This window comes from Mercenaria mercenaria, chromosome 9, assembly GCF_021730395.1.
Source record: "Mercenaria mercenaria strain notata chromosome 9, MADL_Memer_1, whole genome shotgun sequence".
Taxonomy (NCBI): domain Eukaryota; kingdom Metazoa; phylum Mollusca; class Bivalvia; order Venerida; family Veneridae; genus Mercenaria; species Mercenaria mercenaria.
The window spans coordinates 3,843,145-3,870,326 of NC_069369.1; the positions used below are offsets into that span (position 1 = coordinate 3,843,145).

Here is a 27,182-nt window from a genome sequence, read left to right on the forward strand (position 1 = left end):
TGGTTGCCATCTGCATGGATTTCAATTTTCTGGGCAATTTTGATAGGGGGACCCAAGGATCATTTCTGTGAAGTTTAGTATAAATTTGCCCAGTGGTTTTGAAGAGGAAGATTTTTGAAATTTACAATATAGCCATATAGGTAAAATAAGCCCCGCCTCCTGGCGGCCCTGTTTTTTACCGAAACAGAATGGCTTAGGCAATATTGGTAAAGGGCCACCTAGAGATCATTTCTAAAAAGTATTTTTTGAAATCCCGCTAACAGTTTTTGGCAAGAAGATTTTCAACTTTTTTCCTTCTGCATGGATTTCAATTCTTTGGACAATTTGAAAGGGGGCCATCTAAAGATCATTCCTGTGAAGTTTGGTTTAAATCTGCCCATTGGTAGAAGAAGATTTTTTATAAATTGTTGACACACAATGGACGACGGACATCAAGCAGCCACAAAAGCTCACTATGAGCATTTGGCTCATGTGAGCTAAAAATCAGAGCATTCAGTAAAGGTGACTTATACCCCACAAGCTGCTTTGATATAGGGAAAGTAAAATTTGGGAACATGATATTGGAATTTCAACTGTAACCTATACCTTGGACCATGGACCTAGTAACCTTGGTTGTGCACTTGTGTGTTGATGCTAGTTTTAAGACAAAAGGGTCATGATGGCCCTAGATAGCTCACCTGATATTCATAGCTGGATTGAATAATTTTGGAACAACGATCATGAAATTATTTAAAATTTAGTTATCTATGAAATATGATTGTGGCTGCAATTATGTGTAAACATTTCACACTGGGTGACAGAACTACAGAGCGAAAAGCAGAGTTAAGCGGAAGAAAAGATATATTGGAATAAAAAAAAATTTCATAAGAAAATCAAAATGCTTTAAATCTTTCAGAATTCAAAATGGCAATAAGCAAGATGAGTTCTTCCTAAGGTAGTCAAACTCAGCTGTGCAGTGACTATCTGACTTTGTACTATGTTATTCATTGTTGTCTTGAGGAAAAACCCAGATTTGACCAAAGTATATAATACATGTATGTAGTAGTATACATAATTTAGATTTACCTCGAAAAATCTCATAGTAAATAACCCTAAATGTGAATAAAGCCGTACAAACCTTTTATGATTCCACACACTTTGCCACAAGTTGGACATGCTTGTTTGTAAGTGAACTGCTCCTTAATGCAATCAGCGCAGAACACATGTCCACATGATAATTTTTGTGGATCTGTGATATCCTCCATGCATATTACACATGTTTCAGCATCCTCTTCCTGATTATTGTCATCCTTATCAGATTCTTCATCAGACACATCATGAGATGATTCATCTTTCTTGCGCATTTCCTCAGACATTGCAAATTCTGTCTTATGTGTACCAAAGTTATCTTTTTGGCTGTCTGTGTTTGAAACCTATCATAAATATAATAGGTGAAAGTATTTTCATAACATGTTTCACAAAAGAATTCAACAAGGAATTGGTAAAACCAAATGATGCTCTGCGATGCATCAGGGCTGCCCGATGCATCAGGGATCGAATTTAGTGGTCGCTAACTCAAAAAATTTGAGTAAGAATAAAACAAGAGCTGTCACAGGAGACAGCGCACTCGACTATTTCGATGCTGGATAGTGAATCTGGGCACATCTGAGGAAACTGCAGCTGTCACTTGAGTGTTTAATGACTCAAATAATGGATAAAGATATTGCACAATAGCTTGAGTCTGTATCAAAAATGTTAAGTAATAAGAGAGGTAAAGATAAAGTGTATCATAACAATATATAAATATAATTCTAAGGAAAAAGGGGGCAAATTTCATAAAATATTATGCACCTTTTGTCAAATGATGTGGGTGATGATGTGGAACAAATGTATCAAAATTAACCTTAAATTCTAAGTAAAAAGATGCATAATTCATGAAAAATGCACCTTGTGTCATATGATGTGGGTGATAAGGTGGAACAACTATTTTAAGTTTGAATCAAATCCATTTAGTAATAACTGAGATAGAGTGAAAGTGTATCAAAACTTTAACCTGAAATTCTAAGTAAAAAGGGGAGATAATTCATGAAATATTGGTGCAAGAGTTATGGCCCTTATGTCATATGATGTGAGTGATGATGCTGAACAACTATTTTAAGTTTGAATCAGATCCATTTAGCAATAACTGAGATATAGTGAAAGTGCATCAAAACAGATACCTGAAATTCTAAGTAAAAGGGTGGATTATACATTAAATATTGGTGTAAGAGTTATGGCCCTTGTGTCATATCATGTGGGAGATGATACGATGTGAAACATCTACTTTCACTTTAAATCAAATCCATTTAGGAATAACTGAGATAGAGAGAAAGTGCATCAAAACTTTAACCTGAAATTCTAAGTAAAAAGGGGGATAATTCATGAAATATTGGTGTAAGAGTTATGACCTTTGTGCCATATGATGTGAGTGATGATGAGGAATATCTATTTCAAGTTTAAAGCAAATCCATCATGTAATTACAGAGATAAGGAGAAACAAGAGGGCCATGAAGACCCTGTATCTCTCACCTGACCTATTGACCTAAAGATCATCAAGATTAACATTCTGACCAAGTTCCATTAAGATATGGCATAAATGTGGCCTCTAAAGTCTTAACTAGCTTTTCCTTAGATATGACCCGGTGACCTAGTTTTTGACTCAACATGACCCAGATTCGAACTTGACCTAAAGATCATCAAGTTTAACATTCTGACGTTTCATGGAGATACAGTCATAAATGTGGCCTCTAGAGTGTTAACAAGCTTTTCCTTTGATTAGAACTAGTGACCTAGTTTTTGACCACATCTGACCCATATTTAAACTTGATCTATAGAAGGCCCTGTATCCCTCACCTGACCTACTGACCTATAGATCGTCAAGATTAACATTCTGACCAAGTTTCATTATGATACGGTCATAAATGTGGCCTCTGAAGTGATGACTAGCTTTTCCTTTGATTTGACCCTGTGACCTAGTTTTTGACCCAACATCATCCAGATTCAAACTTGACCTAAAGATCATCAAGTTTAACATTCTGACTAAGTTTCATGAAGATACAGTCATAAATGTGGCCTCTAGAGTGTTAATAAGCTATTCCTTTGATTTGACCTAGTGACCTAGTGTTTGACCCCACCTGACCCAGATTTGAACCTGACCTATGGATCATCAAGATTAACAATTTGACCAAGTTTCGTTAAGATATGGTCATAAATGTGGCCTCTACAATGTAAACTAGCTTTTCCTTTGATTTGACCCGGTGACCTAGTTTTTTATCCTACATGACCCAGATTCAAACTGGACCTTGAGATCATCAAGATTAACATTCTGACCAAGTTTCATTATGATACGGTCATAAATGTGGCCTCTAAAGTGATGACTAGCTTTTTCTTTGATTTGACCCTGTTTTAACTCTGGAACCCATGATGGGATCTGGTCAGTTTTCGAAAGGAACCAAGATATTATGCCAATACAAGTTGTGTGCAAGTTTATTTAAAATCAATTGCAAAATGTGGTCTCTATCATGTTCACAAGCCAAAAATAGCACATTTTGGCACTTTAAGGTGCCATAATTCTGGAACCCATGAAGGGATCTGGCCAGTTCTTGAAAGGAATCAAGATAATATGCCCATACAAGTTGTGTGCAAGTTTGATTAAAATTGATTGCAAAATGTGGTCTCTATCATGTTCACCAGAAATTGTGAACGGAAGATGGACAAAATGCGATCACAAAAGCTTACCCTGTCATGTAGTGACAGGTGAGCTAATAAAAGCCTAAAGAAAGTAAATGTCAGACACAGTGGCGTGGCCATTTTGTTACCTTAGGGCAATAATTTGGGAAAGTATGGTGCAGAATCAAACCCTTATATAGTATATTTTAATCGACCTGGCGGGGCCAGGTTTCGCGATGGTGCACTGATATGTAGTATATTTGGCAACCTGATCTCTTATTCACTGGCCATCTACCTTACACTGTAAACACTGCAGCTCTACCTATTTTGCTCGTTTTTTGAGATTAATATTATTTGCATAAGCCAAAGATTAACTCCGCCCCATCAGGTCAGATAAAACGCACTATATCACATGCCAAATATCAACACGCTAGATAAAAGGATTTTAAAAGTCTGATAGCTGAAAATCTATTTTTTAACTAAAAAGACCCTTGTGTTGATATCATTGTGTAAAGTTTCATCAAAATCAATTCAGTGGTTTTGGAGGAGATACTGCTTTTAAAGAAATTGTTGAAAAGTGACCAAGCCATCTGGCAGCCATGTTTTTTTACGAATCAGAAAAATCTGAACAGTATTTGTAGGTCACGTAAGAACCATTTTTGTAAATTATCGTAAAATCTGGCGAGAAGTTTCACACAAGAAGATTTTTAAACGTTCCAGTATATACATATAAATTGGGAAAAATGACCACGCCCCCTTGGTGGCCATGTTTTTTGACAAATCGGTATATTTTGAAAAATCTTGGTAGAGGGTCACATAAGGACCATTTGTATAAAGTTATTTTAAAATTGGGCTAGAAGTTTCACACAAGAAATTTTTGAACATTCCACTATATACATATAGGGAAAAGTGACCACACATTCTGATGGCCAAGTCTTCTGACAGACAAGAAAGGTCCATACTATTCACTGATCATTTGTTTTGTTTTGGGTATAACACCATTTTGTAACAGTATTTCAGTTATGTAATGGCAGTCTGTTAACCTAACCACCCCTGCACAAATGGGTTCTTAACACTGAACTGTTCATGAACTGTTCTTTAACAACAAGAACAGTCCTTGATCCGTTTATGATGCCGGTTCATGAATATGTGTACTTAAACTGTGCAAGAACACTGTTTAACAGGAGTTCAAGAAACTTTTAAGAATTTATTGAATTCATAAATTGTTCTTTAAACTGTTCTTGAATGTTTTAAGGACTATTCTATTATACTATGTGTTCTTAAAAAGTTCAACTGTCATTCTTGAAGTGATTTCAAGAACAGCCTGTGTATATTTTAAGAACTACTATGTTCTTAGCATGTTCTTGAAGCAAATTACTAGAACAATTTCAGAATAAATGTGAAACTTCAGTGTTCTCAAATTGTTCTTGGAGTAACCTTAAAGTAATCAGTTATGAACAACTTCACAATATTTTAAGAATGTTCAGTACATTTTTTATTAATTATAATACTTTTCTGACAAGTTGTCACATCCAGTATCAGATTTTATTAAGACTTAATTCCTTATCAAACCATATGAGTACAATCATGGAACTGTCTTCAACAAACAACTTCTACATTTACAACCACATGTGATCTGTACCAAAACAAGAGCTGTTAATAAGACAGCCAATGCCCGACTATTGGAATTGTTGTCCCAGGAATATTACCAAAAATGTTAAAATATCTATAGAGTTTAATTCCAGTAACTGTATTAGTTTTGGAGATAGTAACTTGCACACAAAACTTTAACACACTTTAGAGAAATTTCCTACCTGTCATTATGCTTAGGCTTAGTACTTATTAAGTTCATTGTACATAGTAGACACCAAATTAATCAATTTTTACTTTCTAACAAAAGATTCCAATTGCGAGGCATGCCCTCTCTAGAAAGCCTGTATACATGTAATACTTTTAAACAGGTTCATGTGTCTCTCCTTTTCGCTTATGCTGTTATATGATAATTAAAATTTGTCTGACCTTAATGAACTAATTGGAAACTAAATGTATTAAAAAAAATGTATGCCACCTTTTAAATAAGTGTCTTCTGACAAGAACACTTTGACCTTTTGACCATAATGAAGGGACCTATAAACGTTCTCAAATGGCAACCCTTTTTTTTCCAAGATGTGATTACCTGTTCTTAAGGTAGTTCTGCATGTTCGGATCAAATTTCTTCTACAATGCAGACATGGATTTAACCCTGATTTTTCAAAACTTTAAAATACACTTAGAAAATACAGAAAAGAAAAGAAGATAGGATCGTGTGCTTGATTTTTTTGTAGACTAATTTGAAAAGTTTTGACCTCACAAAAGTTTCACAATAGGAGTCTATGGGAACATTTTTTGCAAATAGGAATATTTGTACAATGTAGACTGAAACTTCTAAAATAACTAGAGCTATCACTAAAGGTGATGAATGTACCCCCCGCATGCACTGACACAGTACATTGCAATTTGACGCACACAAGATTGCATAAAGATGTGGACTGTATGTATATAGACTGTATGTATACAGTATAGTAACAAAAAAACAAAGTCCCATAACTATGCAGAATATTTATCTTAAAGAGCGTAACATGCACCATGCACAACTAGGGTTGGTACTGATCACTTATGTGAAGTTTCATTAAATTGTGGGCAAGGGTTCGGAAGATTAGGCGCGCACAAGATTGCATATGCAGACTGTATGTACATAGTATGTTAACAAGAAACAAAGTCCCATAACTCTGCAATTTTTGTTGTTGAAAGAACCTAACATTCCCCATGTACAACTACTGTTGTTACTGTTCACTTGTGTGAAGTTTCATTAAATTGTGTCAAGAGGATGAGGAGAGATGGTGCACACAAGATTGTGTCTATGTATATAGTATAGTAACAAAAAACAAAGTCCAGTAACTCTACAAATTTTTTTTCTGAAAGAACCTAAACATGTCCCATGCACAACTACTGTTGTTACTGATCACTTGTGTGAAGTTTCATTAAATTGTATCAAGGGGATGAGGAGAGATGATGCGCACAAGATTGTGTCTATGTATATAGTATAGTAACAAAAAACAAAGTCCCGTAACTCTGCAAATTTTTTTTCTGAAAGAACCTAACATGTCCCAGGCACAACTACTGTTGTTACTGATCACTTGTGTGAAGTTTAATTAAATTGTGTCAAGGGGATGAGGAGAAATGGTGCGCACAAGATTGTGTCTATGTATATAGTATAGTAACAAAAAACAAAGTCCCGTAACTCTGCAATTTTTTTTTCTGAAAGAACCTAACATGCCCCATGCACAACTACTGTTGTTACTGATCACTTGTGTGAAGTTTAATTAAATTGTGTCAAGGGGATGAGGAGAGATGGTGCGCACAAGATTGTGTCTACCGACAGACAGACAACCTGAAACCAGTATACCCCCCCTTACAACTTTGTTGTTGGGGGGTACAATTATGGACTATAATATTGTAAAACAAGAGATCACAGAGTGATCTTGGCACCCACCATTGAGCCATTTCTGAATATTCCAAATTTCAAGATTAGCTGTGGACAGATAGCTCAGAGGTTTGCACACTGGCCTTCCAATCCTGAGGTCGGGGTTCGATCCCTGGCAGCTACTCGGGAATTTTCAGGAACGCTTTTCAGTGTTTCCCACCCAACTAGAGGTGTACTGGTCAGGAACCCAGGCAATCCTTGCGTGTATCAGTGCTATACACTGGGCACGTTAAAGAACCAGGCTGTCTATTCGAAACGAGCTAGGCTAAGTTAGCCGGATAAGCCTGTATCTGATTTCTGATCTCTCTGTCGTGGGGGCTTTGTCTCACTCTGTCCCTCTGGTCAGATCGCTCTGTGTCTGTACTAGTAGAGGATGAATTATGCGCCCTATGTGGCTGTATTTGAACTATGTAAAGCGCCTTGGGCGCTATATAAATCTGGTAAAATTTAATGTACAACGCCAGTGAATATACTATGTGTAAAATTAGGCGTTTAATCAAATAAAGCAGTTTCAGTTTCAGCTCAAGGTCAAAATCAAGGTCAAATTTCATTTTGGTACATAACACTGTGCATGTGGTCCATGCATGTGGTCCAAATTTGGAAGCTGTAGCTTGAGAAATGTCAAAGTATGTCACTAGATCAATTTCAAGGTCAAAGTTCATTTCGGTATACAAAACTATGCATGTGCTTCAAATCTGGAGGCTGTAGCTTGAGAAATATGAAAGTAGGTACTAGGTAAAAATCAAGGTCGAATTTCAATTCAGAACATAAAAATATGCATGAGGTCTAAATCTGAAGCCTGTAGCTTCAGAAATGTGAAAGTAGGTCACTAGGTCAATCTCAAGATCAAAGTTCACTTCGGTACACAAAACTATGCATGTGGTCCAAATTTGAAGGCTGTAGATTGAGAAATGTGGAAGTAGGTCACTAGGTCAAAATCAAGGTCAAGTTTCATTTGGGAAGATAAAACTATGCATGTGGTCCAAATTTAAAACCTGTACCTTCAAAAATGTGAAAGTAGGTCACTAGGTCAATGTCAAGGTCAAAGTTTTTTTCAGTGCACAAAACTATGCATGTGGTCAAAATTTGAAGGCTGTAGCTTGAGAAATGTGAAAGTAGGTCACTAGGTCAAAATCAAGGTCAAATTTCATTTCTGAACACAAAACTATGCATGTGGTCCAACTTTAAAGCCTGTACCTTCAAAAACGTGAAAGTAGGTCACTAGGTCAATGTCAAGGTCAAAGTCTTTTTCGGTGCACAAAACTATGCATGTGGTCCAAATTTGAAGGCTGTAGCTACAGAAATGTTAAAGGAGGTCACTAGGTCAACATCAAGGTCAACTCATGTCAAGGTTCATCTTGCCAGTCAAAACTATACATGTGGTCCAAATTTGGATGTTGTAGGTTATTGACAAGAAGATTTTAAGAGCTTTTCCCTATATAAGTCTATATGAACCATGTGACCCCCTGGGCGGGGCCATATTTTACCCTAAGGGGATAATTTGAATAAACTTGGTAGAGAACCACTAGATAATGCTACATTACAAATATCAAAGCCCTAGGCTTTGTGGTTTGGACAAGAAGATTTTTTTTTTTAAATTTCCCTGTATTAGTCTATCTAAACCATGTGACCCCTAGGGCGGGCCATATTTGACCCTAGGGGAATAATTTGAACTTAGTAGAAGACTAGCAGATGATGTCACATACAAAATATCAAAGCCCTAGGCCCTATGGTTTTGGACAAGAGGTTTTTCAAAGTTTTACCAAGTATATAAGTCTATATAAACCATTTGACCCCCGGGGCGGGGCCATATTTGACCACAGGGAAATAATTTGAAACATCTTAGTAGAGGACTACTAGATGATGCTACATACCAAATATCAAAGCCCTAGGCTCTTTGGCTTTGGACAAGAAGATGTTCGAAGTTTTTCCCAATATAAATCTATGTAAATTATAATAATAAACAAAGGGCCATAACTCACTCAAAAATTGTTGAACCAGTCTGATTTTCAGGGCGACACAACTAGGGTACCAATACATCATTCTGACAAAGTTTGGTCAAAATCCCCCTAGTAGTTTCTGAGGAGATGCGATAACGAGAAATTGTTAACGGACGGAAGGATGGAAGGACGGACCACGGACGCAGAGTGATTGGAAAATTTCAACATGTCAAATTTTTCAATATCATATTTAGAAAGATAGCAACTTGGCCGTTTTAGTATGCTTACTTAGGCATTGCCCTTAATTCATCAAATGATTTTCATTTCTGGAGTCCAGGCGTTATTCTACATTATCCAGATAAATGATGTTGCCGGTTTATCAAAAGTGCATATGTTGGAAACACACTGAAGACAAGAAATATAGGTAAAACCGATGGATGCTCCCCGAAATTTGCATATTAAAAGGACAAAAGTGGAATTTACTGACTGGGTACAGGTACATATAGTTTAAAGAGCAATATCTCACTGAAAACTCATTCCAATGGATAATGAAGACAAAAGGGTCATGATGACTCTGGATCGCTCACCTGAGTAATATGAGCTACATGTTTCAAATGTCAAACTGATGATTTTTAGAAATTTTTGGGAGATTTTCTGATGTACAATCAAGTAACCCCTGGGGCGGGGCCAATTTTACCCCGGGGGTCATGATTTGAATATATTTGTAGAAGTCTAATAGGCAATGTTACATACCAAATATCTAAGATCTAGGCCTTCTGGTTTATGTTTAGCAAATTTATGAAGATTTCCCTATGTACAATCAAGTAACCCCTGGGGCTGGGTCAATTTGACCCTAGGGAGACAAGATTGAACAAATTTTGTAGAGGTCCACTAGGCAATGCTACATGTCAAATATTTAAGCTCTAGGCCTTCTGGTTTATTTTTAGAACATTTTGAAGATTTTTCTATGTACAATCAAGTAACCCCATGGGGCGGGGTCAGTTTGACCCCGGGGTCATGATTTGAACAAATTTTGTAGAAGTCTACTAGGCAATGCTACATGTCAAATATCTAAGATCTAGGCCTTCTGATTTATTTTTAGAAATTTTTTGAAGATTTTCCTATGTAAAATCAAGTGACCCCTGGGGTGGTCTTAATTTTGACCCCGGGGGTCATGATTTGAGCAAATTTTGTAGAGGTCCACTAGGCAATGCTACATGTCAAATATTTAAGCTCTAGGCCTTCTGGTTTATTTTTAGAAAATTTTGAAGATTTTTCTATGTACAATCAAGTAACCCCATGGGGCGGGGTCAATTTGACCCCGGGGGTCATGATTTGAATAAAATGTGTAGAAGTCTACTAGGCAATGCTACATGTCAAATATCTAAGATCTAGGCCTTCTGGTTTATTTTTAGAAAATTTTTGAAGATTTTCCTATGTAAAATTAAGTGACCCCTGGGGGGGGGGGGGTCATGATTTGAACAAATTTTGTAGAGGTCCACTAGGCAATGCTACATGTGAAATATCTAAGCTCTATGCCTTCTGGTTTATTTTTAGAAATTTTTTGAAGCTTTTCCTATGTAAAATCAAGTGACGCCTGGGGCGGGGTCAAAATTGACCCCGGGGGTCATTATTGAACAAATTTTGTAGAGGTCCACTAGGCAATGCTACATGTCAAATATCTAAGCTCTAGGCCTTCTGGTTTATTTTTTAAAAAATTTTAGGAAGATTTTCCTATAGAAATCTATGTAAAATCAAGTGACTCCTGGGGCGGGGTCAATTTTGACCCCGGGGTCATGATTTGAACAAATTTAGTAGAGGTCCACTAGGCAATGCTACATGTCAAATATCTAAGCTATAGGGCTTCTGGTTTTTGAGAAGAAGATTTTTTAAGATTTTCCTATGTAAAATCAAGTGACCCCTGGGGCGGGGTCAATTTTGACCCCAGGGTCATGATTTGAACAAATTTGGTAGAGGTCCACTAGGCAATGCTTCACACCAAATATCTAAGCTCTAGGGCTTCTGGTTTTTGAGAAGAAGATTTTTAAAGTTTTTCCTTTCGGTTGCCATGGCAACCAGAGTTCTGCATGGAATTCAATTCTGTAAACAATTTTTTGTAGAGCTTCACCCAAGGAACATTCCTGTGAAGTTTGGATGATATTGGCCTTACAGTTTATGAGGAGATGTCGTTTAAAGTAAAAGTTTACGGACGACGGACGGTGAGTGATCAGAATAGCTCACCCTGAGCCTTTGGCTCTGGTGAGCTAAAAATATGCGCACCTCATCTTGAGAGTGAAGTGTCCTATAAATTTTTGCTGAATTCCAGGCAGTGGTTGCTGAGAAATATTCTCAACTATGATGGCGCTATAGTTTACTAATATTGAATAATCAAAGGGCAATAAATCAGTGGAAATCATCCAACCAAAATATAATGACATCCCCTCTTGTTAGTAAAGCTTCATCTGAAGTATGGCTAAATTCCAACCAGTGGTTCCTGAGAAATACTCCGAACAAAAATTGTACTTTAGTATACTACTGTTGAATAAGCAAAGGGCAAGAACTCTGTGAAAAATCATCCGACTGAAACAAAAAGAAAATATGAGCATCTACTCTTGATAGTGAAGGTTCTTAGGAAGTTTCGCTAAATTCCAACTAGTGGTTGCTGAGAAATACTCCAGACAAGAAATGCAGGATGGACAAGGCGGCTGTTACTAAATATTTAATTATGTTAAATTACTGCTGTAATGACATGTAGATATATTACTGTGCAAGGTATTATACAATGGTGCTTAACATAACGTCCAGAAGCCATTTAATGATATTTTTTCTAGTTCTTTTACTTTTAAAAAGAGACACCAACTTATTTTGAGCCTGTCTAATTTCAAAAAAATATCTATGAGGCATTATTGTCACTTGATTGCGGGATGCTAATATACGGAGAATGAGAAGTTCTTTACTGTGGAGTAAGAACTTTGATAGAATTTATAAGCATAACTGTAAAAGCTATCATGAAAGGATATCTGACCCCGACCCACATCGATGAGGGTGAACACATACAAGAGGGCCAAGATGGCCCTAGGTCGCTCACCTGAAAAACACATCATAACAGTGTAAACATGTTTCCCAGATGACCTACATTTGAACTTGGCCTAGATTTTATCATGGCAATCATTCTGACTAAATTTTATGAATATCCAGTGTAAAATGCAGCCCCTATTGCCTAAACAATTTGACCGGATGACCTAGTTTTTGACCCTAGATGACCCATATTCAAACTCAATCTTGATTTCATCCAAACAAATAAGGGATGTCAACGAATACCAAAACTGGTATCCGAATATTCAGTCAACCATCCGAACGAATATCCGGATATTCATTCCCGCACATAACCTCTTTTTTCTGATAACCTAAACGTATTTATAAAAGGGCTTATGATGTTTTTCTAGAACCCGTCGTACTTGCAATATATTAGCGGTCGCCATTTTGAAATGGAAGAAAGGTAACTCTGACAAGATTTTTCTACTTTCGGTTTAGTTTTATTATGCAAATTGTTGCTCTGTGACTGTAACGTACTTTCTGTTGCATTGGATGTCCACGTGTCAGTTGTTATAGCAACAGAAAATACACTCGTGAGAGATGATTTTAGCAAGTCCTTCTCACTATCATATCGTTTAACAATCCGAGAACAAATAGTATTCCTGGATGGCACATTATACGCTGGCACTACAGTATTCATCAGACTTAAAAATCCTTCTCCTTCAACGACACTTAGTGGCATATAATCCATATTCGCTATCGACTGAGTTATTTTCTCACTTTTAGACAATGACACTTTTTTCGGTGTTGAATAAAATGCTGACAGAGATGTTTGCTTTTTTGTATCGTCCATATTTCCACTGTTAATTGATGGATGTTTTCCACTGAGATGATTTTGGAGGTTAGAAGTTCATCCAGAATAAGCAAGGGTAGTCTCACACAGGTTGCACTTAGCCGATTTTCGATCATTTGCATGTGTAAAGTACTTCCAAACGTCGGAAGTAGTCGGAGGCATATTGCTAGCAAATTGTATCAATTGTTACGTCTATAATTTTAAGAACTGATTTAGGACATTGAAAAGTTTGTTCAAGCTTTTAATTTCAACAATATCCAACAAATCAATTCGATACAATTTAAGTAAATTATGAGGTAAAAGGGCGTAACCTTCTATTGACCAGTTATATACAGCGAAACATGTTTCTAGTTGTTAGTCTATTTCATAAAAAGTGAAACTCAAACATGTATGATTAAAAGAGCAGTGCCGATATTTATCGACAAATGTTTGTTGCAGCCGGTGTCAATAAAAGAGCATATAATGCACGTACACTAATTATTACCTTCGCACTCTCCTACGTCTCTTCTTTAAAGCTGCAATATTTGCCGACGATTTGTAAACACGTTTTTTTTTTAAATTACGCATAATTATTATTTGACAATAATTGCATTGTTTGATCAAACAGGACTAGCTAAGATGACAACTATGTTTTGCATACCTGTCGGGTATGTGTAATTACCATGGCGACTGTGTATTACGTTTTGACACACTATTTACGTGACGAAAAATTATAATGCTATGAACATGAAAATAAATATTTCAGTAATGTGTATGTTACCATCGAATATTCGAATACTTAAATAAGATCCCAATATTCAGACCCGTGACCAAATATCCGGATATCCGTTGACATCCCTAAAACAAATACTCTGATCAAATTTCATGAAGATCCGGTGTAAAATGCAGCCCCTACTGCATACACAAGGTTTTTCTTTGATTTGACCTAGTGACCTAGTTTTTGACCCAAGATGATCCATATTCAAACTTGACCTACATTTTCATCAAGGAAATCATTCTGACCAAACTTCATGAAGATCAATTGAAAAATACAGCCTCTATGGCATACACAAATTTTTTCTTTGATCTGACCTAGTGACCTAGCTTTTGATCCCAGATGACCCATATTCGAAATCCTCCTGGATTTCATCAAGGCAATCATTCTGACTAAATTTTATGAATATCCAGTGTAATATGCAGCCCCTATTGTCTACACAAGGTTTTTTTCTTTAATTTGACCACATGACCTTGTTTTTGACCCCAGATGACCCATATTCAAACTTGACCTAGATTTCATCCAGACAAACATTCCGATCAAATTTCATGAAGATTCAGTGTAAAATGCAGTCCATATTGCATACACAAGCTTTTTCTTTGATATGACCTAGTGACCTAGTTATTGATTCAAGATGACCCATATTTGAACTTGACCTAAATTTTATCAATGCAATTATTCTGACCAAAATTCATGAAGATCAATTGAAAAATACAGCCTATATTGCATACACAAGGTTTTTCTTTGATTTGACCTAGTAACCTAGTTTTTGACCCCAGATGACCCATTTTCGAACCTGACCTAGATTTTATCAAGGTAATCATTCTGACTAAATTTTGTGAATATCCAATGTAATATGCAGCCCCTATTGCCTACACAAGGTACAGCCTCTATCGCACGGTTTTTCTTTGATTTGACCTAGTGACCTAGTTTTTTATCCAAGATGACCCATTTTCAAACTTGGCCTAGATTTCATCAAAGTAATCATTCTGACAAAATTTCATGAAGATCAGTTGAAAAATACAGCCTCTATCGCATACACAAGCTAAAATTACTGTTGACAGACGACAGACAGACGTCGACATCGAGCAATCACAAAAACTCACGTGAGCTAATAAGAAAATCTTGCCCTGCACAATAGGGCCAAGCTTTTTAACAAATCAATATAAGTTAAAGGAATTTGGTACAGCGTCACCCATGGAACAATCAAGCATTACTGAAATTATTCTTAATTCGGACCAGCATTGTCAGACAATTTTACATAGTCTTCCATATAGCCATCCCTGCTCCATGATGGTGAAACAGACAGTTGTTGACAATACTGAAAGAGGAAATCCTGCAAGATACGACTTTATTGCAGCTGTCTTTTCATTTTAATGAACTGTTTTTTAACCATTGCATTGTAATCTGAACAGGTCAATTTTGTGCTTACTGAATCTTAGACCCATAGAAGGATGGCAAAGATGCAGGCCTGCAATAACGAAGTACATGTCCAAACCTAAAGAAATAGACTTTCTGTATAAGAAATAGAGTCAATTTAAACTCACCTCAACTATCTTTAGGTTTCCAGTCACATTTTCACCACTTTCTTTGCCATCTGCACTAGAATCAGAATCATTTGATACTGCATCTTCTTCTTGATGAAAATCTTCTTCTTGAGGAAAATCTTCTTCTTCTTCTTCTTGAGGAAAATGATATAGGTCTTCATCTTTAGAATGGCTTTTGTCACCAAATCTCTGTTGCCCAGATGTGTAGCAACTTTTATCATACTCCGTATGTCTAGGTGGTCCTTGTATTCTTGATTTTCTACTGTCAAAACCTTTTTGAGTGTTAGGAGTCCTGTTTCCTCTACTTGGTCGCCTAGAATCACAACTGCTTGATCCATTCACTGGCATTTTGGGTTTTGATGCTTGGTGGAAGGAAGCAGATGCAGGTCTTCCTTGAGGTTTACCTCTAGTTGAACGTGTATCATTTGTTCTTCTCTGGCTATTTGGAAACGATGAGGTGGGATTTGCATCTGTCACCAGATTCTGGACCATTCCTTTTAGAACCCCAATTGCCATCTTTGTTTTGTCTGATTCCATATGAACAAGATGGATATCAAATTTGTATGATTTGTTTTTGGAACAAAACATCACGAGGCTTTCAAATAGATTCCGTGCACAGCTTTTAGGGTCTGCATTGCCTTTACCTATAAACACATAAATCTAATATTTGTTTTATTCCAATTAAAAGAAAAAGAGAAGCATTATATTATCAAGAATTGTTTATAAAAGTACAGTCATGTCCACTATGGTAGCCCATCAGAAGAAACTTGTTATGTAGTTTTGTATATTGTGACCTTGGCCTTTGAACAAATGACTCAAAAACAACAGGATTCATCTACTGACTATAGGTGACAATCCTATAATGAATGATACCACTGGCTCAAGATTTCTCAAGTAATTGATCAGAAACCATTTTCATCTTAAAGCTGACTGTGACATAAACCTTTCAGATATTTAAGAAATAATAAGTTCCAAAATGTGGTTTATCGTAGAAAAAGCAGAATTTTGAGTTTTTATGTGTGAAAATTTATCACGAAGGCCGTGGGCCTGAGTGATATATTTTTTTCGCATAACGACGAAAAACTCTGGTTTTTCCATAATAAATCACACTTGGGAACTTATTATTTTGATTCTAACATGAAATACTAGAATCAACAGTGAACATAAGATAAATGGTAACTACTTCCTAAGACCGTGCTAAGCACCTGGATCAGATGACATCATTGCACGCAAGTGGTTTATTGCAGAAAAACCAGAGATAGATTTTGCTCTGCATGTATGTAGGTTATTTGCTGGTCGTGTTAGAATTACCAAGTATTCTTTAGTTGTGTTAAAAGTAGGGATGGGAATGAGTACTGAAGTCAATATTCGAATATTAGGTTTGCCATATTCGAATATATTTGAATATTTGGTTTGTTTCAATGGAAGCTTTAATTTCTTATAAAGTGATTGCCATATACAAAATGTATTCCTTTCTTTAAATTCATTATAAGTTATAAGGTCTAAAAATGTTTGTTTCGGGTAACCCAACCCTAACTTGTTAAACCGGCCGACCCTAGCTGTATATTTCACAATTCTGTCAGTATAATCATGAACATATTTAACTAAATCAGTGTTTAAGCTTCAAACTGATACAAAAGAAAAAAAATTCAAATTGATTATCATTTATAACGTCGCCACTTTATTTAAAATAGCAGGTCATCAAGTTTAAGCATGTGTCTCGCTGTTGTATTACCTCTGCCATTCTGAAATTTTCAATCGACATGTTAAAAGCCAATAAATTTGATGAAGGCAGACTTAAACCTCCTTCAACATGATGTTATGCATCAATTATATGTTATTTCTTTATTTTACTTCAAAATTTATTTCGAATACGGCCAATTGCAGATTGGATTTTTTTGGGTGGGGGGGGGCTGTGACCATGGCAAGGTGGTGACCAGGTACAAAACTTCACATGTTTATAATAAATTTTCATGGAAAAGAATGAAAGAAGTTTAACGAAATTCTACCAATGGGTTGGTTTGTTATGTACAAATCTGTAGATTTTTAAACAAAGGGTCAGAAATCATTTTCAGTCTCAAAGTCAAACTAACCCCCAGTTAAAATATATAAAGTTTATAAAGTTTAAACCCCCAATTTCCTTTATATAGGTTATATAGACCGTTCCAAGGCGGTGCCCCTATTTTCAACAAGTTGTTTTGTCTGTCTTGTATTGTCTGTTGCATATGTTTTCTTGTTTGTTTTAGGTGTTTTTCCTTTGCCTCACTCCCCTTATTGCCCGCTCCTTTCCCTTGCATTTATGCTACTTTTTGCATCCCCTCCCCCTTTACTTTTAGTAAGTTTTCGTGACTCCCCTTTGTTTTGGCAGCCAAATCCTAAGACGGTACTTGATTGTTTTTTCCTACTTGTGTGGGTGCGTTTGTATGCTTATGAGTCTAAAACGGTGCCCTACTGTTTTCTTATGTGTTGCTTGTTCATTTTTCTATTTTTCAGTTGATCGTAGTTGTATGTTTATCTTTGGTACATGAGTGTCTGCGCTAACGTGGTTTATGTTGTAGTGTGACTGTTATTAAAGAGCATGGCATTCCCTTGTATATTTGTCCTTGTTCAACTTTCCCCTTTGGGTTCCCCCCCACCCCCCCATTTCCTTCCCGTCCATCAATATTTAGCATGAATTAATATGTATTTGTTGGACGTTTGAAGCAACCCGTCTGAAATATTTTTCCATTACAGCTTCTTTTTGTTGATGGCCTACTATGCAAATGCATGGCTCTGGGGCTGTGTTTTTGGTGCTCTGTGCTCCCGAGAAATCTACCCTTACCTATTATCTTTTGACCTACTGACACACAAAACAATAGAAGTCATCTACAGAAGAGAGGCATTCATTCTATAAAGATTGACAACTGTAGGCCAAAGTGTTCATTAGCCAATGTGCTGAAACAATTTTTAGTCTTGAGGTCACTGTGACTTAGACCTTTCACCTATTGATCCCCAAAAAACAATAGGGGACATCTACTGACCACAGGAAATCAACTATGAAAACTGAATACTGTAGACTGAAGTGCTCTTTAGTTACTGAGCAGTAACCATTTCCAGTTGAAGGGTCACTGTGACCTTGACTACTGACCCCTAAAACAATAGGTGTCATCTACGGACCACAGTCATCATGTGAAGTATCATCATTGTGAAAACAACAATCCTTTAGTTATTGATTAGAAATCAAATGGTCTACAGGCAGACCGACAGACTGACAGAACTACACTGAGCAAACAATATACTCCCTTTTCTTTGAAGAAGGGAAAAAATCACCTTAAAGATAAGTATCATAGCTGTTTTGTAAATGGTTTACATTCTGGCAATTTCTAAATTTGAAAATTTGCCTTTTCAGATAATGAAACAGATACAGAATATGCAAGTTTTTATCATGAAGAAGAGTTTTATTTTCATTGATTGTTATGAAAATGAAATATTATCCAAGAGTGAAATATGATATTTCTTATACAATGAGATTCTTGGATTCAGCGCCTTATACTAAACTGAATCAGAGCTGGGAGACAAAATTACTTTAGACAAAATATCTTATGTTAAATCAACACAGAGAACATAATTCTGCTTCATCAATGGATCAAACTCACAACCCCATAATTCATAGATCTGCAATACCCCTTCTAGCACTAGCATTAGGCAGAAAATATGGATTCTGTAGTGTTGACAAGATTTGTCTATGATTTGATCTAGTTTCTTAGTTTTTGACCATAGATGACCAAGTATTTATCTAAACCTGATCTAGATTATTCTGAGAAGGCCAAGCTACCAACTTATCCTAGACTTGATACAGGCACACATTCTCACAATGTTTCAATTAAGATCTGGAAGAAAATTGGGCCTCTTGATAAATTACAAATTTTGCTATGATATAACCTAATGACCTAGTTGAGCTGGTTGCATTTGCAAACCTGACCTAGGATTTTTTTTTAAACTTCCATTATATAAATATATACCCTGGCAGCCATGGTTTTTAATGAACAATCAAAATAATTTGAACAACCTTGGTAGGAGGTCACACAAGGGCAATTTGTGTAAAATTAAGGTTACATCAGGACCATTTGTGTGAAAATATTTCATATCAAATCAGTGTTTTATGAAGATATGTTGTTTGAATATTTTTCTATTTTTAGCTCTGGTGCCCATATGCATGCGTAAAAATGAACCAAAATGAAAAACCTGAAAATGAAGTTGGGGATCAAACTTTGAAGGCAAAGCCTTGGTACTGGCCCAAGGGACAAAGACCCCCAGAAGCACTTGAAAGCAGTAGCTTTGAAAGACTAAAACCACCATCACTGACGAAAGAAAAGAACATGGTCTTGGAATAAAAGATGCCATGAAGATTCACATATACAAAGGAATATTAATAATTTATTCCTTGTTTCCCACAATAATTCTTGAAAGCAAGATCCTGGAAAATTCGGTTTCTTCAACCATTTACCCCATTCGATTCAAAAAGAATCTATTTCATTTAACCAGTCCCATCTCCATTTGCTTTTCGTATCTTTTTCTAACTCTTTCGTGCCTGAATATGCCTTTAAAACCTTCATAATTTTATTTTTCTTGTTTCAAGTTACTGTACGTCAACTGAGTTAGATAGAGTAGTGACCTTTGCAGGGTCTATTTCTCATACCGTACCATATTTTGGCACTTGATAATCTAAAAGACTGGGTTTGACAATTTTCTGTCTTCGTTATTTTAGGTCACTTCTATTTTAAGTCATGAGTCACAAAAATATTCCGTGCATATGACGACTCTGTATGCTTCCCCCAACCCAAAATCCAATTTCTAAACAAATCTACACATTTTGCAAAATCAACCTTTGGCAACACTAAAATAAGAGGACCATGCTGGTCCTGAATCGCTCATCTGTCCACACGCAACCCAGTTCATTGTGGCTAAGTTTATTGAAAACCACCAAGTAGTTTCACTATTTTTAGACCTACTGACCTAGTTTTTGACCTCACGTGACCCAGTTTCCAACTTGACCTAGATATCATCAAGGTGAACATTATGACCAATTTTCATGAAGATCCATTGAAAAATATGGCCCCTATAATTGAGGTCACAAGGATTTTCTATTTTTAAACCTACTGACCTAGTTTTGGATCGCACATGACCCAGTTTCGAATATGACCTAGATATCATCAAGATAAATATTCTGACCAATTTTCATAAAGATCCCATTAAAAATGTGACCTCTAGAGCGGTCACAGGCAAAAGTTCTATTTTTAGACCTACTGACCTAGTTTTGGACTGCACATGACCCAGTTTCGAATTTGACCTAGAAATCATCAAGATGAACATTCTGACCAACTTTCATAAAGATCCAATGAAAAAAGACCTTTAGATTGGTCACAAGCAATAGTTTATGCACCGGCACACAGACGACATAGATCTACTGACCTAGTTTTTGACCACAGTTGACCTAGTTTCAAACTTAACCTAGATATCATCAAGATGAATACTCAGACCAACTTTCATACAGATCCCCTAAAAAATATCGCCTCTAGAGAGGTCACAAGGTTTTTCTATTATTTGACCTACTGACCTAGTTTTTGACAGTACGTAACCCAGTTTCAAATCTGAACTAGATAACATCAAAGTGAACATTCTGACCAATTTTCATGAAGATCCATTGAAAAGTATGGACTCTAGAGAGGTCACAAGGATTTTCTATTTTTAGACCTACTCACCTAGTTTTTGACCGCACGTAACCCAGTTTCGAACTTGAACTAGATATCATCAAGGTGAACATTATGACCAATTTATATGAAGATCCATTGAAAAATATGGCCTCTAGGGAGGTCACAAGGTTTTTCTATTTTTACACCTACTGACCTAGTTTGACAGCAGTTGACCCAGTTTCGAACTTGACCTAGATATCATTAAGATGAATATTCAGACCAACTTTCATAGAGATCCCATGATAAATATCACCTCAAGGCAATCATTGTGACCAAATTCCATGAAGATCAATGGAAAATAAAGCCTCTATCGCATACACACGTTTTTTCTTTGATTTGACCTAGTAAGCTAGTTTTTGACCCCAGATGACCCATTTTCAAAATCGGCCTAGATTTTATGAAGGTAATAATTCTGACCATAATTCATGAAGATCAATTGAAAAATACAGCCTCTATCACATACACAAGCTAAATGTTGACAGAAGACAGACAGACTACAGACAGACCGACAGACGAAGGACGTCGGACATGGAGCGATCACAAAATCTTACCTACAAAGATTCACAGCCATAAGATATTAATTCACCCTTGGATAACCTAGTTTTCAAAATGGAAAACATTTTTTAATTAACACTGTTTTATGTACATTAGGAGTATGATGGTATGACCTAGTGAAATAGACTCTGACCTTAACTAACCTACTTTTGAACTTTCATACAAACACTAGAGGCGCTTTTGAGAAAAGTGCATGTCTCTTATGACTGCATAATCATCTGAATAGAAAGTCTGTTTTTATATACTGTTTGCAGCCTATTAGTATCTGCTGGAGTTGGAGTAACCGTTCTACAACTCTATATCAGTAATTATGTTCCAAGGGCCATTTTTCCGAAGTGCCTGGGCTGATCTGGCTAGTTATCGAACTTGGCCGAGGACGTATTGGCAAACACATTTTGTTCAAGTTTGGTGAAGATCGGATGAAAAATGTTTGACTTAAGAGTGCCGACAAGCTTTGTGACAGACGCACACACAGACAGACACACAGACAGGAGTAAAGCAATATATCTCCCACACCACTGTGTGGTTGGAGACATAATTCTTACAAAGATTTATGATGACCAGGTTGAAAAAAATTGCCCCTAAGAAAGATTTTTATATGATTTAATCTAATGACCTATTTTTCCCATGTGACTGAGTTACAAATTTATCCTACATTTAAAGCAGACATGTTGGCTATTGAGTTTAACAATGTCTTTTTATGATTTGAACTAGTATTGGACCTAAACAATTCAGTTTCAAACCTAACTTCAACTTCAAAGGGAAAGAACTTTTGACACAGTTTTATGCAGATCAAGAATATGTAGCTTCTAAGAGTGCTTACAAGGTTTTTCTATGATTTGACCTAGTGACATATATTAAAATCTTCATTGAGACAAACATTCTCACATTTTTTTTATAAATATTAAATGGAAATGTGGACTCTACAGAACTAACAAGGTTTTTCTATGGTTTGACCTACTGACCAAGTTTTAGACCTAAGGTCTAATCCAGATTTGACAGAGACAAACATTCTCACAAAGTTTTATAAAGATCAAGTCATTAAAGTTGAGTGTTAACAAGTTTTTTCTATGATTTGACTAAGTGACCTAGGTAAAGATTTATAAATTTAACTTTAATTTTATAGAGACAAACAACCTGTCAAAGTTTAATGAAGATCAAGACAAAAATCAACTCTCATATTAAGAAAATTTGCAAATATTTTATCCCACTAATTCTTTGAAGTGTGTCCAATTTTGTTGGCTTGACTATACTAGAGGACTTTCCATTATACATTCAATATTTTGGATAAAGAAAAGCAAACCACTGAATGTCCATCAGTTACTTACAACTATAAAGTTTTTAAAAAGACAGAGTGTCGTTCCTATTCAAAGACTATCATGCAGTGCCTGCCAGCTGTATGCTCCCACTAAATGCAAACAGCTGTGTCATAATAATGAATGGTTTGAAGGCTAGGTTGCAGAATTTCTAGAAGTCATAACGTTTGTCCATTTGTTTAAGTATCCAACCACAAAAATTGTTACATTCAGCAGAAAAACAAGCTTTGACAATGATCACTTTGTGGTATCTATCCTAGATGAACAAGAATCTTATTTTAGTTACACAAATTGTAATGAAAATACATTGAATCTGGTTGTTAATTGACACATGTCTGAATAAATATACTCCTGGTAAGATGTTACTGAAAATGATGATATTAGCTGAATATTGGCAACACAGGGGTAAATTAACCTCCCAATATAATTTTGTTGGAAAATTTGAATTTTTACCTTTGCCTAAAATATGAGCTACTTAGAGCTGCAAGTGTTGTTGCATTTTAAAACCAATTCAGTGTATATGGTGTTCCAGTTTTGGTGCCTAGTGATAAAAGATGATATATTGATTAATAATACCTGTTCCTATTAGGGGTAGTGCCAGTGAATGGCATCCACGTTTCATCATCCCATAAAATATGTCCTCATATATATTGCTGACAGCCTGCCATATATCCTCAACTTTACCAGGGTTACTCCATGGATTTAGAACTGCGTGTGCTACCCACTGGAAATTACTTGCACCACCTTTACAAAATACAATGTCTCCTGGTTTCACTGCAGAAGTAAATGCACTTTTCTTCTGTGACTTATACCTCTCACCTCCAAGTTCAAGGAGCTTCTGCGTAACTTTTCCCTGTCCAACTCCTTTTGGAACCTCACCACATGCAATCATATCAATTGTTCGTAAAGTTAATAAATTTCCTGAATATATATATATTTTCTGTCCTTGACCTACAGTGTATGTGTATGACTTTTTGTGATGCCCAGGAGGTTGTTCACCAGATTCATACAGATACCCTGCTCGCAATGTGGCTGGAGATGTACTTTGCTGGAGACTTCTATTTCTATCAGCCGAATGCATACTCTGTGTTGCTGGTTTACCATCTGATTTCATGAAGTTATTTCTGGGAGACTGCAGTTTATCAGAGGCATCTGAAATAAATTGAAAAGAAATCTCAAAATATGTACCAATACTAGCATGACTATTAAATCTGACACTGATGTTTACATTGAATGAATGTTAAAGATGAAAAATGAAACAACTAATAGTGCAATGAAAAATATGCACTTGTGATTTCTCGGATTAATATTGCACTGCTAATATAGCACAAAATCTCAACTGCAGAACTTGTGCATATTTCTCAATACAAATCTAATAATCTATTAATGCACACTTGCAGAATAGTATCTTATGTCAGGATGAGATCATATTCTATCCCTGGAAGATTGTAATACTGGCCGCTAAATTGTTTAATCCCACAGATGGCACTACTTGCTGCATAGAGACCAGCACCAAGCTGCATTCATAATAAGACTTTCTACTTGTGCCTTACCTTGGCTCAAGGAATATATGTACACTATTATGTTTATCTTTAAGTGCCAGTGTGGCGGCCGTAAAAAGTCTCCCAGTACCTGGATTCAGTGTTGTTATATTTTCTGGTCCTCTGTGATCATGGGAGTTCATACAATATCATAGTAACAGATGTTGTACTTTCAATTACCTCTCAGGAACAGACTTAATCAAACCGAGTCTGCCATAATTTTTCTTGGTTGCAAAAAACCAGGTGCGAAGTTAGGAAAGTCATTGAGTATATGACTCCGGAGGGACAGAAAACAGACAATATACACACTGTTTTTATTTTAAAGTATAAAGAGCCATAAATCTTTTTTTTTCTATATCTTGCTGTGATGTCCCCAAAATGCATAACCATTCCAACAAACTACCAGATAAGAAGTTTTTTTTCCTATTTCTAGCTCTGGTGTCCCCTAAAAGGGACCAAGCAGAACCATTTGAACACATTTGCACGAAAAACTTAAAATGACACTACAGACCAAGTGTGATAAAGTTCACGCAATCAAGAATTTCATGAGAACTGTCATTTTAAGGGTTTTTTTCCATTAACTCCCTTAAAGCACGAAATCCCCACACCTGAACAAATTAGGGAGAGGACTTAACAGTGATGCTACAAATCAAGTTTCATGAAGATCCATTAAGCAGCACATAAGAAGAAGTCAGTTAAAGGTATTGCTATATTTAGTGCTAGAGGCCCCTTCGTGGGGCCAAGTGATCCTATTGGCAGAGACCTTTCAATGATGCTACATAAAAATGTGTGATGAAGATCCATCCAGCACTTCATGAGAAGAGACTGTTAAATAAAGATCCATCAAGCAATTTATGACAGAAACTGTTTATTAATAAAGTTATTTCTATTATCCAGCCCTAGCATCCCCTAAAAAAGCCAAGTGCCCAAACTAAATAGTTTGTTGATGATCTTATAATTATACAAATCAAGTTTGAAGAAAATCCATCAAGCATTTCATGCGAAGTTGTTTAAAGGCATTTCTATTTTTAGCTCTAGTGGGCCCCCTAAAAAAGGCCAAGCATCTACATTTGAATAAATGTGGGAAAGGACCTTACAATGATGGTACAGGCCAAGTTTGATGAAGATCAATCCATCGTTCAAGAGAAGAATTTTTTTTAAAGGTATTTCTATTTTTAATTCTCATGGATACTTAAAGGGGCCAATCACCCCAATTTGAACAAAATGACGAGAGGAACTTATCATAATGCTGCAGACCAAGTTTGATGAAGAACCATCAAGCAGTTCATGAGTAGAAGTGATTAAAGGTATTTTTAGCCGATCCTAAATAGGGCCGGCTACTCTCATTTGAACAAATTCAGGGAGGAATTTATAATGATGTTAAAGACCAAGTTTAGAGAAGATCCAACATACAGTTCATGATAAGAAGGCAGTAAACAGTAATAACTTTTAGCTCTGGTGGCCTCAGAAATGAGCCAAGTGCCCCAAACTTTAGAGAGGATCTTTTAATAATGCAACAGACCGAGTTTGATGAAGATCCATCAAGCAATTCATAAGAAAATTGTTTAAAGGTATTTCTATTTCCAGCTCTAACAGCCCCTAAAAGGAGCAAAGTTTCCCCAAATAAACAAAGTTGTTTGAAGACCTTACAATGAGGCTAAAAATTACGTTTGATGAAGATCCATCAAGCAGTTAATGAGAACAAGAGGGCCATGATGACCCTATATCGCTCACCTGTTATCATTGCACTTAAAAACAAGAAGCTATTTATAGTAACATAAAAGGGAAGTAATTAAAACAAGAGCTGTCTGATGACAGCGCGCTCGACTATTCGAAGAATTGATTGAAGAATGGGGTCAAAATATTTCCACGGATATTCAGACAAAAGAAATAAAAAGATTAGACAAACAATGTTCCTGTATTACTTTGATTTCGATAAGTCTTGCACTAAATGGCAATATATGAGCCAATTTCAAAGTCCAAAAAGGGCCATAATTCAGCCAAAATAGTTATGTACTCTTGCCTACAGATGGAAATCATAATGATAAACAAGTGTTCAAAGTTTAAAAGCCATATGTCAAATAGTTTTGACAAAACATGGACTTGTATGAAAACAGAACCAATTTCAAAGTCCAAAAAGGGCCATAATTCAGCCAAAATAGATTACAGAGTTATGTTCTCTTTCCTACAGATAGAGACTATTATACTAAACAAGTGATAAAAGTTTAAAAGCCATATGTCAAACACTTTACAAAAAATATGAACTGGTACGAAAAACTTAACCAAGATTTCTAAGTCAAAAGGGGCCATAATTCAGCCAAAATCTTTGATGGAGTTATGTACTCTTGCCTATAACTGAACATGGTGATGGTAAACAGGTGTTGAAAGTTTCAAAGCTTTATCTCAAAAGACTTTGTCAAAATATGAACTGGTACGAAATATTAACCCAGATTTCTAAGTCAAAAAGGGCCATAATTCAGCCAAAATCTTTGATGGAGTTATGTGCTCTTGCGTATAACTGGACATGGTGATGGTAAACAAGTGTTGAAAGTTTCAAAGCTTTATCTCAAAAGACTTTGTCTAAATATGAACTGGTACGAAAAACTTAACCAAGATTTCTAAGTCGAAAGGGGCCATAATTCAGCCAAAATCCCTGATGGACTTACGTACTCTTGCCTATAACTGGCCATGGTGATGG

General features: G+C 36.1%; 1 protein-coding gene across 1 annotated transcript in view; it reads right to left on the reverse strand.

Moving 5' to 3' along the window:
* LOC128559644 (uncharacterized) overlaps positions 1–27,182 on the reverse strand; it is an 89,723-nt gene that overhangs the window by 20,445 nt on the left and 42,096 nt on the right. The window contains exons 5-7 of the mRNA XM_053551950.1: positions 23,520–24,095; positions 15,341–15,984; positions 1,118–1,412 (exon numbers count right to left, since the gene is read on the reverse strand). Coding sequence (XP_053407925.1) covers positions 1,118–1,412; positions 15,341–15,984; positions 23,520–24,095 — 1,515 coding nt within the window. The remainder of the gene's footprint in view (positions 1–1,117; positions 1,413–15,340; positions 15,985–23,519; positions 24,096–27,182) is intronic.